Source organism: Chiloscyllium plagiosum, unplaced genomic scaffold (genome assembly GCF_037043375.1).
Source record: "Chiloscyllium plagiosum isolate Xiang-an unplaced genomic scaffold, Cpla_swu_hap1 HiC_scaffold_18, whole genome shotgun sequence".
NCBI lineage: Eukaryota > Metazoa > Chordata > Chondrichthyes > Orectolobiformes > Hemiscylliidae > Chiloscyllium > Chiloscyllium plagiosum.
In genome coordinates, this window is record NW_028270156.1 from 40,196,113 (window position 1) to 40,212,907 (window position 16,795).

The 16,795-nt window shown below is 40.4% G+C and overlaps 1 protein-coding gene across 1 annotated transcript in view; it reads left to right on the plus strand.

The window, feature by feature from the left end:
• The window catches only part of copb1 (COPI coat complex subunit beta 1), a 54,890-nt gene that overhangs the window by 16,102 nt on the left and 21,993 nt on the right, over positions 1 to 16,795 (plus strand). The window contains exons 5-14 of the mRNA XM_043705816.2: positions 4,314 to 4,428; positions 5,234 to 5,326; positions 5,705 to 5,842; positions 10,526 to 10,645; positions 11,645 to 11,752; positions 11,851 to 11,997; positions 12,614 to 12,759; positions 13,425 to 13,521; positions 14,449 to 14,606; positions 15,823 to 15,943. Of these exons, the coding sequence (XP_043561751.1) occupies positions 4,314 to 4,428; positions 5,234 to 5,326; positions 5,705 to 5,842; positions 10,526 to 10,645; positions 11,645 to 11,752; positions 11,851 to 11,997; positions 12,614 to 12,759; positions 13,425 to 13,521; positions 14,449 to 14,606; positions 15,823 to 15,943 (1,243 nt within the window). The remainder of the gene's footprint in view (positions 1 to 4,313; positions 4,429 to 5,233; positions 5,327 to 5,704; positions 5,843 to 10,525; positions 10,646 to 11,644; positions 11,753 to 11,850; positions 11,998 to 12,613; positions 12,760 to 13,424; positions 13,522 to 14,448; positions 14,607 to 15,822; positions 15,944 to 16,795) is intronic.

A 16,795-nucleotide genomic window follows, 5' to 3' on the forward strand; every position in this document is an offset into this window, starting at 1 on the left:
CCCAAATAAGGTCCCCATACTGCGATCTATTACCATATCCTTGGCTTGTCTGCGGTACCCCAGGTCTATGGCAGCATCCTTTGCTAATCCACCAAACTTGGGAGCATCCTGATAGTCTACCTGCACTTGTTGCCCCCCTTCCTCGAGGAGCCGAATTAGCCATAGCTCTAACGGCTCCCCAGGATTACGTCGGGTTTTCTGGGTGATAAACAGCACCTCATCGGTAGTGAAGTCTTCCGTTAATTCAGAGAATTCTGCAGGAGGCTGAGCCCGCGGTAATTCATGCATAATTGCCTCCCCTTGTTCATTCCGTATAGGGTTTCCTTCCTCATCTAACATTACCTCCCGTTGCACTGGGAGACGTCTCTGAACCTGCTTTCTCCTAACCACTGGTTTAGCTTGGAGTACGGGTGGGTCCTCTTCGTACTGATCATCTGAATCTCCCCAAATGTTTCCATCCCAATGATCGATATCCCACCGATCCCCGTTATTTAACTGGGCTACAAACGCCCGTACTTGTACTGGGTCCGGGGTTCGAGGGACCTTCCTTTTCTCTTTCCGTTTCTTAGCAGACAGATACATAATAGTTCGTCCTGCTAGTTCAGTTAATGCTGTCAATTCAGCTTTTAACTTCATAATTTCCTGCCTCAACATAGAGGCATCTCCCGAACTGAGTCCCTGCTCATGTTTCAGGAGGGCTAATTCTGCTTCAGCTTTTTGGCGCTTGTCTGACTGTTGTCTACAAGCCGCCGCACAGGCCCACATCCTCCGCTGTACCCCAGGCAAGGGGTTCTTCGGCAGGACTGGGATCCTCTCAAGGGTGGACAGCAGCGACCCTGGGGTTCCTACGCCCTCGGCCTCCCAGTTCTCCGGTCGCCCCCCACCATTTCTCAAACAAACTGCCACGCCATGCCACGATCCATGCCATCCCGGGACGGTCGGGACCTCCACAGTTTGTTCCTCTGGTTTCTTAGCCTTTTTCCAAAACATTGTTCTGTATCAAAATCTTTCCTCAATTGCGATTGATCCTGCCGACTACGCCAAAATGTTTTTAAAAATTCTCAAGGTCAAGGACCAGGCTCGCAGGAAAGTAGTCTGACACAGAACAAACAGCCAAGAGGCGAGTCTGCTAGAATATAAGTGTTTTATTCCCCGCAGCGTCGCCACAACCAGGTCTCGTACTTACAACGGGTCGGTTTATACTCACTCTACGTGTTACCGGAACTGGGAGCCGTCAGTTCTCGTAGAGCGGTTGCCAACAACCCACGCTCGGCGGTTAAACGCAACCCCGGAGCAGACTCTACCGAACTGGAGACTTTTCCAGCTGATGTACTCTTTTCCAGATATAAACATTCATGTGAACAGCAGAGCAAGGCTAAAAAACACATTCCATTCTGGTTACATACAGATAAGAAGATTCACACGGGAAGGTGTATAATAAGATTCACACGGGACTAAGCGACACCTTCCATTTTCGGTTAGATTCACACATGTATTGGGACACAATTTTAACCCTTTCACCACATTCCACTGCTTGGCCCAATACATGTGTTGCATTATGATTCACACATGTATTGGGACATAATTTTACACCACATGTACCAATCTATGACCTTTTGAAATAGTTTACTTTATTTCCATGTTTTGTTCCATTTGCATAATTTTAAATTAAACCCTATTGTATTAAAGGTCAAGGGATTAATATATTTATGAATGTTTCTAATGCTGACTCTGAGGGCATGAGTTGTAGAATTTTTACAGCAAGAAGAAAAGCCATTGTATCTGCACCAGTCTTCAAGCATCTAATTTCATTCTAATCTAATTTTTTAACACTTGGACCATATCCTTGCATGCTGTCACATTTCAAGTGCTCATCTAAATACATACTGTATGTCTTAAGGATTCCTGCCTCTTCCACCATTTTTGGCAGTGAGTTTCAGACACCCAACACCTTAAATTCCTCATCCTCTCTCAATCTGCTCCTGATCTTAAATCTGTACTGCCAGGTATTTGATCCCTCTATTAAGGAGAAATATTTCTCCCTATCTACTCTGTCTCTGCCCCTCGTAACTTTGTACAAAGTTATCAGGTCTCCTCAGCCTTCTGTGCTCCAAGCAAATCAACCCAAGTCTATCCAGTGTTTCTTTGTAGCTGAATGACTCCATTCCAGACAACATCCTGGTGAATCTCCTCTGCACTCCCACAAGTGGTGTCACATCTTTCCTCTGATGTGGCAGTCAGAACTGCACACAGTACTCCCACTGTGGCCTAAACAAAGTTCTGTACTGCTCCAGTAAAACCTCCCTGCTCCACTGTTCGATGCCTTGACGAATAAAGGCAAGTTCCCATATGCCTTTTTTAAACTTTTATTTCACTGTCCTATTGCTGTCAAGGTTCTATGGACATGGATTTCAGAGTCATGGAGACATACAGCATGGAAACAGACCCTTCTTCGGTCCAACCCGTCCATGCCGACTAGATATCCCAACCCAATCTAGTCCCACCTGCCAGCACCTGGCCCATATCCCTCTCAACCCTTCCTATTCACATACCCATCCAAATGCTTCTTAAATGTTGCAATTGGACCAGCCTTCACCACGTCCTCTGGCAGCTCATTCCATACACGTATCACCCTCTGCGTGAAAAAGTTGCCCCTTAAGTCTCTTTTATATCTCTCCCCTCTCACCCTAAACCTATGCCCTCTAGTTCTGGACTCCCCGACCCCAGGGAAAAGACTTGGCCTATTTACTCTATCCATGCCCCTCATAATTTTGTAAACCTCTATAAGGTCACCCCTCAGCCTCCGACGCTCCAGGGAAAACATCCCCAGCCTGTTCAGCCTCTCCTTGTAGCTCAAATCCTCCAACCCTGGCTACATCCTTGTAAATCTTTTCTGAACTTTTTTCAAGTTTCACAACTGCTTTCCGATAGGAAGGAGACCAGAATTGCATGCAATATTCCAAAAGTGGCCTAACCAATGTCCTGTACAGCCGCAACATGACCTCCCAACTCCTGTACTCAATATTCTGACCAATAAAGGAAAGCATACCAAATGCCGCCTTCACTATCCTATCTATCTGCGACTCCATTTTCAAGCAGCTATGAACATGCACTCCAAGGTCTCTTTGTTCAGCAACACTCCCTAGGACCTTACCATTAAGTGTATAAGTCCTGCTAAGATTTGCTTTCCCAAAATGCAGCACCTCACATTTATCTGAATTAAACTCCATCTGCCACTTCTCAGCCCATTGGCCCATCTGGTCAAGATCCTGTTGTAATCTGAGGTCACCCTCTTCGCTGTCCACTACACCTCCAGTTTTGGTGTCATCTGCAAACGTACTTGCTGTACTACTTATGCTCGCATCCAAATCATGGTCACTTTCAAGGTCTCTATTTTCTGGGGTCTTTTGCTTTGTTAGACCTTATTACTTATTACTTCCTTTCAGAAACCATTCAAATAATTCTTCACTTGATGTCCCTTAGCCACATTTGCATCCACATTGGCAGCCTTTCTTTTCGTCCCACGAACTACAGATTTTCTACCAAGGCTTTTTTTGTGTTAATTCATCTGTATTATTCTTCAAAAAGCATTTCAAAAGCTACCTTTATAAAAACTGTTACCTCATCAAAGAATCAATTTAGCAAAACATAATTTATCATCATTTGCTGTCTTTTGTATTTCTACTTCTTGAATGTTGGTTAGGTTTATCCTATTTAACCTTTGCAAATCTCCAGGCCTCAAGAGTGTCCCTGAGCAGTTTAGGATGCATCCCATTTGACCAGCTGACCTATTTGAGAATCGGTGAACCATCAAGTGCCTCCCATTATTATTCTATCCATCATACAACTACATCCTCACTTTAATGCACTATTCTATCATGAAGTGAGTTAGAAGGTGTTCATTTAGTACCACAGCTATGCATGTGCTTCTCCAAAAGTATTGACCTTTTGGTCCCTAATAGGAACCACCCTTACTCTGACGAAACATGAAATTGAACTATATGCCTATCCAGTTAATCCATCATTTAAATTAAATATGAGCATTTGTTGAAGTTTAGTTCATTGAGAACCAGAAACCAAAATTTTAACGAGTATTTCTATCAAGGCATTGCTTATAATGCGTTTCAATTATTTTGCTCTTTTAATGAAAATGTTTGACTTTTAAATGTTTGATCTGTTTCTAAAAGACAGTTGTATAAAATTCTAAGCATGAACAGCTGTGATAGTTTTTCTTTTTAAATTTTAAAAAGCAGACTTTTGTTTGTGTTTTGAGGTAACTGATTTTGCAAGTCATTTACTGTGTTTACTTGTAGGAACTTTGAGAACCTTATTCCTGATGCTCCTGAGTTGATCCATGATTTCTTGGTGAATGAAAAAGATGCGAGTTGTAAGCGGAATGCTTTCATGATGCTGATTCATGCAGATCAGGTAAAGCGCTTGTATTCTTTACAAGAAATGCAGCTACAGTTATAGTCCAGTTGCTGCAGTATCTTTTTCAAGCTATGTTGATTGGAAATAATTGCAAACAAAATAAATAACAAAGCATAAAAGGCTTGCACCTATTCCTCGTTGGTTTCTCCATAGCATTTCTTCAGCTGATCAAAGTCTACTTGCCAACCTGTCCTATTCGTCAGTTGTGTAAATTGTGATTGTTCAATATTTGACATTCTTGCATTTGTTCTGATGAGTGCAAGACAAAAAGCATTGACGAAATGTCTTGCTTTGAGTTTCACAAATCTCAAAATTATATTTATTGGGAAAAAATCAGAAATAGAAGCTTATGAAGATGTCGCATGCACAGTCAAAACATGACTAACTCTGAAAGATTTTATTCAGTTATTAGGAAGTTAATACATAAATGGGGTTGAAATATAGAATTGAGATATATGAATGGTGGTGGATCAGGCTTGAAGGGATAGATTGTGTACTCCTGTTCTAATGTACTTAAAATTTCCAAGGATTGTTGGAATTAATTACCAATTCAGGATTATGAATCTTGGAAAGTTTCTTTTGCTATGAAAAGTACAGGAGTTATCAATTTAAAAACACTCAAATAAAATTGTACAATGTTTATGAAGGAATCTCTATCTTTTTAATCTATCAAAGTTCAGTTTTCAAAAATGAACTGTCAGTGGTTAGTATATTTGCAGGACTTACAAATTGATCCCAGATTGAAAATTACAATTTTACAATGAGCAAGTATTTTTAACATTGTTTCTTAATGTTTCTCTAGGACCGAGCACTGGATTATCTGAGTACTTGTATTGATCAGGTTCATACTTTTGGAGACATTCTCCAGCTGGTTATCGTTGAGCTGATTTATAAGGTGAGGTGACAAAATGCAGCTTCATTCATTGTGTGTGTGCATATGTGTAATATAAGGGGATTCTGAAATGAGCAATGGACTTGGGTATAATAAAGATTTTTGATCAACTTCTCTAGGAAGTTTGTAAGCATTGTAGCCTGCTTGGTGTCATCAATATTTAATCTTTTATTCGAGCCAATCTCAATCTCTAGATTGATATTATCCTTAATGAGCAATATTTGTCTCTGTGCCCTAAAATATTGCCAAAACACTTTTAAAAAAAATTGTCACTTAGTAAAAAACATTTTTCCCAATTGAAAATATAATAAATGAGATGAAATTAACATTTAGTTCCACATTCTTTGAATTAAGTGTATATGTATATATGTTTTGTCTTAGGTTTGCCATGCTAATCCAACAGAAAGAGCACGATTTATCCGTTGTATTTACAACTTACTCCAGTCCTCAAGCCCTGCAGTAAAATATGAAGCAGCAGGAACTTTAGTAACACTGTCAAGTGCTCCAACAGCTATCAAGGTACTGATTTTATGGAGTGTTTACACGAAACTTATGGTAGAAAATGAAGGCCCATTTCCAAGGCTGAAATTTGGCACTTGTGAAAAGTAAAATGCAATCATTTTGTTTTCGTGGAATTTCATTTTATTCTCACGTAGCAATTGTGTGATATTTTCAATTTGAGAGCTGTACATGAAAACAAATGCTTGTGCGAGAGAATAACAAAAACCATTCTGGAAATGTTTTTATTTCTGTCTAAATATGTCAGAGTTTCACCGTAGGTTTAGCCATGGCCAGCATCTTTGCCATTGGGACAGTGACTCAGGATGAGCATTGCTGCCTCAGTGTCGGCGACCTGGGTTCGACTCCACCTTTGGGCAACTATCTCTGTGGAGTTTATATATTCTCCCCATATCTGTCTGGGTTTCGCCCAGGTGCTCTGGTTTCCTCCCAGTCTAAAGATGTACAGGTTGGGTGGATTGGCTATATTAAATTGCCATAGCGTTCAGGAATGTAGAGGTGAGGCAGATTAGCTAGGGTAACAGGAGGATGGATCTGGGTGGGATGCTCTTTCGAGAGATCGTGTTGACTCAATGGGTGGAATGGCCTGCTTGCACATTGTAGGGCTGCTGTGATTTTTGATCTTTTTTTTAAAAGCACTCATTCATGGTTTATGAACGTTGTTGGGCAAGCTGTTGTTTTGTATGCATCCCGAATTGCCCTTGAGATGGTAGTGATATATGGAGGAACCTCGACTATCCGAACGAGATGGGCGGGCACTATTTTGTTTGGATAATTGATCATTCAGTTAATTGATTCAATACCTCTCCTCTGGGGCTCAGAGGTTTTCTGTTAAGTCTCCTCCCTGTTCAGGAGAGGAGACTGTACACACTGCACCTGAGCTCTGCCCTGCCCCACTCATCCAACACTGCTGGCCACCCCCAACCCCATCCAGAACTGCCCCCCCCGCCCGCTCCAACACTGCCCCCTCCATTCCCAACCCCATCCGACACTGCCCCCTGCATGCCCCCCCCCCCCCCAACCCATGCACCCCTGACCCCGTCAGCCCCTCCTCTCCCGCGCCGATGGACTGCCATCAACAGGAGGACTGCTGCTACCTTTGTGGGAATAAGTGTCCAAACAGCTTGCACACACAGACGGACACAACGTTTTGACAAGTTCTACCTCTGCTCTGTACAGGACAATGTTAGAGAGAATATTTGGGGAAGAGAGGTTTAGGATTCACCACTATGTAGAACTCCAGGGAAAGTGTTGGGGGAGAGAGATCGGGCAGGAGGTCAGTCATTTGGAGACAGTGCCTGGGCTCCCATTGATGTCCAGGACTGTTCTCTGCACCACTTCAGTGAATCCATTGTAAACAAAAGATGCGATCAGCTCTTTGTAATGTTTCTATCAAGACCCTGAGATCTCCTTCGAATAATCTGATATTTGGATAATTGATATTCGAATAATAGAGGTTCCTCTATATTGTCTTTTTGTACTACTGCAGCTATTGGGGTGTGGGACACCCTCAGTGCTGTTAGAAAATTGCGCTTGCTGTACCTGGGAGCATACGTGGTTGTCACAAAATCATTGAAACACATTGAAGTAAAGAATGATAAAAATCGAACAATCCTTATAAACGGAGAAAACAATGAACAAGTACATAATGAAGAGAAAAATATTCAAGTAGAATTTCAAATTTTATTTTTGAAGTTGTCTTTACATTGCATATGCCCAATTAAAAACAAAGGTGACCATGCACAGTCGGAATTTATCCTTAATGGTTGGTGTCAGCAAATCATCTTCTGTTAGAAAGAGGTTTTGATTGAATGGTACTGGGGGAACGGCAATGTAGTTCCAAGTCTGGATGATAAGTGGCTTGAAAGGGAACGTGCAGGTGATGGTGTTCCTACACATTGGCTGCCCTTTTCCACCTCCATGATAAATAATGCAAGTTCAGCAGGTGTTGTTGAAGGAAAGTGGGTGAGTTCTGGCCATGCATCTTGTAAATGATGCACACTGTTGTAACTGTGTGTAGGTGTTGAAGATGGTGGATGAGGTACCAAATAAGTGAGTTGCTTTGTCTTAGATGGTGTTGAAACTGCACCATCCAGGCAAGTGGAAACTATTCCACCATGCTCCTGACCTGTGTCTTCTGACTGGTCAACAGGCATTGGGAAGATGGGAGGGTTGCTAGCCTCTGTTCTGTTCTTATTAGTACAGTATTTATGTGGCTGGTCCAGTTTAATTGTTAGCCAGTGGTAACCCAATGGTGTTGGTAATAGAGTCATAGAGATGTACAACACAGAAACAGACCCTTCGGTCTAACCCATCCACGTTGACCAGGTATCCCAACCCAATCTAGTTCCACCTGACAGCACCCGGCTCACATCCCTCCAAGCCCTTCCTTTTCATATACCCATCCAAATGCCTTTTACATGTTGCAATTGTACTAGACTCCACCACTTCCTCTGGCAGCTCATTCCATTCACGTACCACCATCTGCGTGAAAAAGTTGCCCCTTTGGTCTCTTTTATATCTTTTGATGCATGAATTCAAACAGCAAAGGTAGTAACTGTGCAGGTTCACTGCTCTGTCAGTTTCGCTCTGTCAGTTTCGCTCTGTCAGTTTCGCGCGCTCACTCGGTCGCGCACTCTCTCTCTGTGCTCCTAGAATCCGAGAAAAAAGGAGCAGCTGTTACAGCCAGAAATGTTTCCCGGCTCCATCTTGGATTACACAGAATCCTGGATTTGGTGATGGTAATACCATCGAATGTCAAAAAAAAATTTAGATTCTCTCTTTGAGAATGTCCTTTTCTGGCACTTGTGTGACACAAATGTTAGTTGTCACTTATCACCCAAGCTGGGATGTTGTCCAGGTCACGCTCCATTTGAATATGGACTGCTTCAGTATCTGAAGAATTGTAAATGATATTGAACTTATATGGTTGTAAGTGAATATCTTCACTTCTGCTTCATGATGAAGAGAAGGCTATTGAAGCAGCTGGATTTAGAATGCTATTTTGAGGAGCCCCTGTGATGACCCGGGGCTGAGATCATTGACCAATGGCCACAACCATATTCTTATGTACTCCGTATAACTACTGGAGAGGTTTCCTTCAATTCCCACTGACACGAGTTTTGTCAGGAATCTATGCTCAATAAATTCTACCTTAATAACAAGGGTTGTCACTCACCTTCTCTCACCACGTCTCTAGAGTTCAACGCTTTTGGCTGTTTGAATTCCAAGGCTGTAACGAGGTTAGAAACTAAATCGCTGTGGCAAAACCCAAGTTAATTGTCAGTAAGCAGTTTATTGCCAAAGTATAATAACTATACAGTTCTGAAACATGTGTATAAAAATGTCCACATTTCCCGTGGAGGAATAAGTTCTTTGTTCTGCTGTATGTTGTTAGTGAGCAAAATTAGGGCACATGGTATTGGGGGCAAAGTACTGCCTTGGATTAAAAATTGGTTGGCTGACAGGAAGCAAAGAGTAGTGATAAACAGCTCCCTTTCGGAATGGCAGGTGGTGACCAGTGGGGTACTGCAGGGATCAGTGCTGGCACTGCAGCTTTTTACAATATATATTAATGATATAGAAGATGGTATTAATATTAACATTAGCAAGTTTGCTGATGATACAAAACTGGGTGACAGGGTGAAATGTGATGAGGTTGTTAGGAGATTACAGGGTGACCTGGACAGGTTAGGTGAGTGATCAGATGCATGGCAGATGCAGTTTAATGTGGATAAATGTATGGTTATCCACTTTGGTGGCAAGAACAGGGAGGCAGATTACTACCTAAATGGAGTCAAGTTAGGTAAAGGGGCAGTACAAAGAGATCTGGGTGTTCTTGTACACCAGTCAATGAAGGCAAGCATGCAGGTACAGCAGGTAGTGAAGAAAGCTAATAGCATGCTGGCCTTCCTAACAAGAGGGATTGAGTATAGAAGCAAAGAGGTTCTTCTGCAGCTGTACAGGGCCCTGGTGAGACCGCACCTGGAATATTGTGTGCCGGTCTGGTCTCCAAATTTGAGGAAAGACATTCTGGCTATTGATGGAGTTCATGAGATCAATTCCTGGAATGGCGGAACTATCTTATGTTGAAAGATTGGAGCGACTGGGCTTGTATACCCTTGAGTTTAGAAGACTGAGAGGGGATCTGATTGAAAACGTATAAGATTATTAAAGGTATGGACACTCTGGAGGCAGGAAACATGTTTCCGCTGATGGGTGAGTCCCGAACCAGAGGACAAAGCTTAAAAATAAGGGGTAGGCCATTTAGGACAGAGATGAGGAGAAACTTCTTCACCCAGAGAGTGGTGGGTGTGAGAAATGCTCTGCCCCAGAAGGCAGTGGAGGCCCAGTCTCTGGATTTGTTTAAGAAAGAGTTGGATAGAGCTCTCAAGGATAGTGGAACCAAGGGTTATGGAGATAAGGCAGGAACAGGATACTGATTGAGGATGATCAGCCATGATCATAATGAATGGTGGTGCAGGCTCGAAGGCCAGAATAGCCTACGCCTGTACCTATTGTCTGTTCTTTGACCTGACTACTCCTGGTCTAGGGAACCACTTTCAAAGCAATATGTGCATAAACTAATTTTTAGAAATGTGATATATGTATGTGACAGAAGAATCTCAACATGTCATATTAAGAAATAAAAAATGAATAGATGTTTCATTTGTCTTTGTCTAGGCTGCTGCACAGTGCTATATTGATTTGATTATTAAAGAGAGCGATAACAATGTCAAGCTAATTGTTCTTGATCGCCTGATCGATCTCCGGGAGCATCCTACGCATGAGAGGGTGCTGCAGGTAATAAACCTAAGACTGGTAACTTGAAGTTGTGATGTGTTTTTTTTTTAACTTGAGCATCCTGAAGATCATTTTGTTTGCAGCCACTTGATTTTCATTCTTTTTTGCTTATGTACCATCTCTTATGCCCATTCTTTTTCTTGCACCAACTGTCTTGCTTTGCTATTTTTTTCCAGAAGCATGAAGTGATGCATTTTATTTGAGCAAATTGAGTGAAATACATGTGTTCAAAAACCTTAAGAGGAGTAGAGAAGCTGAGGGTATCACTGGAAATGTTAAAATCTGAGATTTTAGATGGATGTGCATTCAAAACCTGAAATTTTAGATGAAAAAATTAAATCAAGTATAATGTTCCAGCAAAGTTGTTTTGGTTTTGTGAAGGAAGTAGTAAACCAAACAAGCAGTGCCACCCTTTGGCATCTACTTTGGGAAGGAGGCCAAGGTCATAAAATAGAGATTTACTGGGATGATATTATGTGTCGAGGTTACAGCAGAAAAGCAACAATGCATTTGTAATGTAGAATCCAAAACATTTGCGAAAAAAAACCATGAGAGGAATGAACAGGACAACAGGTAGTAAAAATAAATAAGTAATATCCCACTTAAAGTAATTAGTTTTGGAGTTGCAGTAAGACATTTTTAATGGTAGAATATTCAGTTTCCCGTGTGAAACTTATGTTCTTAGTTATCAAGAAGGCAGAAAGATTCCTAATAGAAAGGTTTACATAGTGTATTTTTAACATGGTTCCACCTTTTGCATTTGAATTTGACTGTCTGATTTGGGTAAAGCTGTTAGTAATTACATATGTAGGACATGGTTCATTTTGGGTCATGGAATTAGTCCCAATCTTTTTGGAAACAAAACTTTAAAGCTTACTGTCATGTGACCATAAGGTTGGTTGATGACTCGCCTTCTTTCAGAGGTGAGAGTTTTTGAAATTTAAAAATAATGATTTTTTTTCCCCCTGCATTAGTTGAGTTTAAAAATGTACCTTTCAGGATTTGGTGATGGATGTCCTCCGAGTTTTGAGCACTCCAGATTTGGAGGTACGCAAAAAGACGTTGCACTTAGCATTGGATCTTGTTTCATCACGTAACGTTGAAGAGGTATGACCACCTACTATCTCAGTAGTTTTATTTAATATGAGCTTCTCATGTCAAATTTGTATTTGACAGCAAGCTTGCTGTTTAATATTGTCCCACAGCTTGTCATAGTTCTCAAGAAGGAAGTAATTAAAACAAATGATGTATCAGAACATGAAGACACAGACAAGTACCGGCAGCTTCTGGTCAGAACACTCCATTCGTGCAGTGTCCGTTTTCCAGACATGGCTGAAAATGTTATCCCTGTGGTAAGTGAGCATAATTCATTTATGTTCTTCCCTTCCTGCCTTTACTGCTTTGACTTATAATGAGGTATAGTTTTGAGACACATTGCATTGTCCAGTACCTAATGCAAATGCGGTACATTTCACGTGCGAGCCTCATCAGAGTTGATGAACTATCTTGAGTGTGAAATAAGTTACAAGTGAGAGTATGTGTAGGTGAACCTGATCTCATTCTCATCAGTGCTGCACAGTCAGCTCAATAGCTGAAGAGCCAGGAGCTTGACTGATTGTGTTTTTCCTCCGCTCTCCTGAAATCCACACAAGGCTGTACTGTCACCCTGTTGAGATGTGCCAACTCAATGCAATGCCAAGTATTTCTTAAATCCTTTGGTTTTATGTCTCATCTGTTTTAAACAGTGCTTCACAACTCAGCTAGTATGAATGAACTCTTAGTTTGATTTCATTATTGGTTCTTGAAGAGATATGTGGCGATTTCCGACAATACAAGTTATTCTTAAATACAGTTGAAAACAACAATGGATTTCCAGCTATGTTTGTTATAAGACTGGACTTGAAGCATGTATCACTTGTATTTTTTGATATTTACTGTTTTAATAATACCTGTACTATGTCTCCGTAGCTGATGGAATTCCTCAGTGACAGTAATGAGGCGGCTGCTGCTGATGTTCTCGAGTTTGTGCGAGAAGCTATTCAGAGTTTTGATAAACTTCGACCAATCATCATTGAGAAGATGCTGGAGGTGTTCCATGCCATCAAATCTGTCAAGTAAGAAGGCACAATGTCCCAGAAAGTACATCTTGGCTGCCAAAAAAAAACATTGGCACTCTTGTATATTTGATTTTCATCTTTTGTTCAAGTTTAGTTTTATTATAAGGTTACAAGCTGTTGATTTATGTACACTGTATTAGCAGGTTGTGAAAGTTGTGGTTGAACAGAAGTATAATCTTGGGTTTACTGCATTCAATCAGCAAAACTGAATCCAATCAGCAAAACTGAATCTAAATACAACCTCTATAATCCCTAACTTTGTATGATTAGGGGAATAAGTTGTCCTGGAATTTTCAGGACTGTCTCATGATTTGCCATCTATCCTGCATCTCAGGTCGAGCCTTCCTAGGAATGCAGTTTGCCATCTATCTCTGAAATTGTCTTGTTTGTTCACATGTCAGTAGCAGGTTGCTGACATCTGGTTGACTTGCAGGATTGCTGTTATTTTGAGTCTTCTGATTGCAGGTACCCAAGTTTAGTTTTAGTTCACTCATGAAATTGTGTTCAATTTATTCTATTTGTAAAATTAATATGTAGAATATTTTGCTGAAGAGAAGTAGAATTCTTAAATAGAAAGCCCATGCATTTGATCAGACCTTAACTACTTCAGATTAATGTTACAGTCCTCAATGTTTTGTGTATTTATTTCTTGTTTCTCACAGGATATACCGGGGAGCTCTCTGGATTTTGGGCGAGTACTGTAGCTCCAAGGAGGATATTCAGAGTGTAATGACTGAGGTTCGTCGATCCTTGGGTGAGGTATGTCTCGAATATATGAATTTCTTTTCCTCCTCCCTTTGGTTACTTTTCCCAATACCATAGACAAAATAGTAAATAGGTTATGCACAACCTCGACTCTGCTCAAAATGCTACACTACCCTCATCGCTTTGTATCCCAGCATTCTCAAAATAAATTGCAAAACATGCCCTCTGTAGAAGGGTTGAGAGAATCTGTCAGATGAACGTGGTTTTCCTTACCAAAACCTGATTGTGAATAATTAAGTAATATCTGTATGCAGCAATTTAAAAACAAAACTAATAGCATCTACTGAAACATTTTAGGTTATGCATTGATGTTTAAATTAGCATGTGCAGGTATGGTATCCATTATTAATATGTTCAAATATCGAAAAGACCTAAAATCTGCAGGTCTATTTGGAAGCAGACCTGAACACACCTGTCAATGTGCTGAGTTCGGGTTCTTTGGGGGAAAGAAAAGTTTTGTTTTTAGATCTCTTTTTGGGTTAAGTGAAGTTTTTTTGCAAAGGATCTGAATGGACTGTGGTGAACGCAAAGACTGAAAAATTCTTTTCTTCAAAATCTAGATGGCCCTGAGATTTTAAATATAGGATTCCTGACCTGTACAGATTATTTTAAATGTCGGTTCTGTGAAAAATGCCATTCTTTCATTTCCCGCAATGGAACTGCTTTAAGAAATTCCGTCATTGAAAAATAAAAATGATTCTAGTGTTGCACAGAAGTGGCCCTGATGTTGAAGAAAGTAATCTGAAGAATGTCAATAAAGGATTATTTTCTCATTAACATGAAATTCATGTGGCAGCCCTAAGAACACTGAAATATCCAAAATTGCTAAATTGATTTAATTGAACTGTCTTGCAAGACTTATATTGACACTTTCCAACCATAGATGTTGTGCTTATTTTTCATTGCCTCTCATATTAATAGATTCCAATAGTTGAGTCTGAGATAAAGAAAGAAACTGGTGAGCTGAAGATTGATGGTGATGTTCAGGTGATTCCAACACAAAAACTTGTGACAGAAATGGGGACGTATGCAACACAGAGTGCCCTTAGCACAAGGCCTTCTAAAAAGGAAGAAGATAGGTAATGTTTGAATTTTTTTAACTGGTGTTAAAAACTGGCAGTTGGCTAAATAGAGACAAATACTTGTTTTGGGACTGAAACTGACAATTACCTCTCTCTCATTTGCATATTAAGACAAAAGCACCTTCATAAATGGACCTGTATTTTTCCTTGCCCAGCATGTGGTTAATTTCCTTTTGTGGCAATGGATACTATCAGCACAGTTTTTCCAATACATTCACGGGTTGTGCATTTCACAAGGCCAACGTTTATTATCCATCTTGAATTGCCCTTAAGTAGGCTGCTGAACTGCCACCTTGAGCTGCTGCAGTAAATTGATAACGTGGTAATGGACCAGCTTGGTTTTGTTGTAGTTCGTGTATAGGAACAACCTTGACTATTTTCCATATTGCTGGGTAGGTACCAATGTTGTAACTTCATTGAAACAGCTAGGGTCACAGCTAGTTCTGGAGCAAAGGCTTCAGTATTTTTGCCAGAATGTTGTCAGGGGCCATAGCCTTTGCATTTCCATTGCCTTCGGTTTCTTGATATCACGTGGAATGAATTAAATTGCCTGAAAACTGGCGTCTGTGATTCTGGCTGATGATTCAGCCCTTGTTTTTTGTACTGCTGTGCTGGGCTCTCCATCTGTAAGATGAGGATGATTGTGGTATCTCCTCTTGCTGTTAGTTGTTTAATTGTTTATCACCATTCAGAGCTTAATGTGACAAGACTGCAAAGCTTGAATCTGATCCATTGATTCTGTTTACCACATGCAGCTTCTACTAGTTAGTATGCAAGAAGTCCTGTGTTACAGCTTCACCAAGCTGACAACTAATTTTTAGGCATGCCTAATGCTACTCTGAGCTTGACCTCCTGCATCTTTAATTGAACTAGGGTTGGTCGTCCAGCTCTTGATTGTGGTGGAGTGGACAACATGTTAGGCCAGATTGAATTCAGCCACAGTTCTGCTGCTGATGGCTCATAGTACATCATGCATACCCAGTTATGAATTATTAGACCTGTTTAAAATCTATCCTATTGGCACAGTAGTAGTTCCACACAAAACAATTGGGGGAGGTGTGGTAGTAAGAGTTTTATGTTGAATGATAGTAGGATTGTAAAAATCAAAGTTACAATGTATGGCTCATAAATATATTATTGAACATGTTGCAATTCTAGATTTTATCATAAAGTTACCTGAATTTTTAAAAAATGTTTTCCTACTTTCTGAAAGACCACCCTTGCGAGGGTTCCTACTAGATGGGGACTTCTTTGTGGCTGGTGCTCTTGCAACTACGCTAACCAAAATAGCTTTGCGTTACGTGGCACTTCAACAAGACAAGAAGAAACAGAATGTAAGTCATAATTGAGATTATGTTTGAAAATATGACTTGAAAGTGAGAAAGCTACTTCTGTTGTGTTTGTATTTAAGTGAAACAGGTAAATGGAAACAAGCTTAAAAATGGATTTCAGAGTTGTTGAGTGAATATTGATTCATGTCTAAGTTATTATAAAATGCATCAGTTAACTTCGGCATTTTAATGGTCTTGAGAAGTTAGAAATTGATCACATTGATTCATGTTCAAGGAGTATGCAGACAGTTAAGTTGTTAATGCAGACACAGCCAGTAGCTTCCTATTATAGTGTGTGGAAATTCAAAAAACGAGGTGCGGCAAATCCAGGGAAGCGTTATTAAGTGGGTAAGCCAACAGCAATTTGATTTGGTCAGACAGGGAATTACACTTGTGACAACTTAAATTTAGTGGAACAGAGGATTGATTTGAGCACTTGTGCTCGACAGGGCTTAATGCTGGGACCATTATTGTTGACTAATTTGTATTAACAATTTGAACTCTGGACTCCGAAGTACAATTTACGAATTTCTGAATAACATGAAATTGGATGACTGTTGGTTGCTAAAGACAGAATATAGTAAATTGTGACAACATTGTAAAATGGGCAAATTTATGTCAATATAGAAAAGTCTGAGCTCATGCTTTTGAGAGGAAGTTCACGGAAGCCATATCCTGTTTGGAAAATAAGAGTCTAATTGGGAGTCTGAGTGCAGATACAAAAATCACCAAAAGTAAGGGTGCAAGTTAGCAAACCTAGCTCTAGATTTCATTTCTAGAACGATAGAATTGAAGAGCAGAGTTATTTTGAGCCTGAGTGGAATCTTGATTATCCATAACTAGAGCACTGAGTTT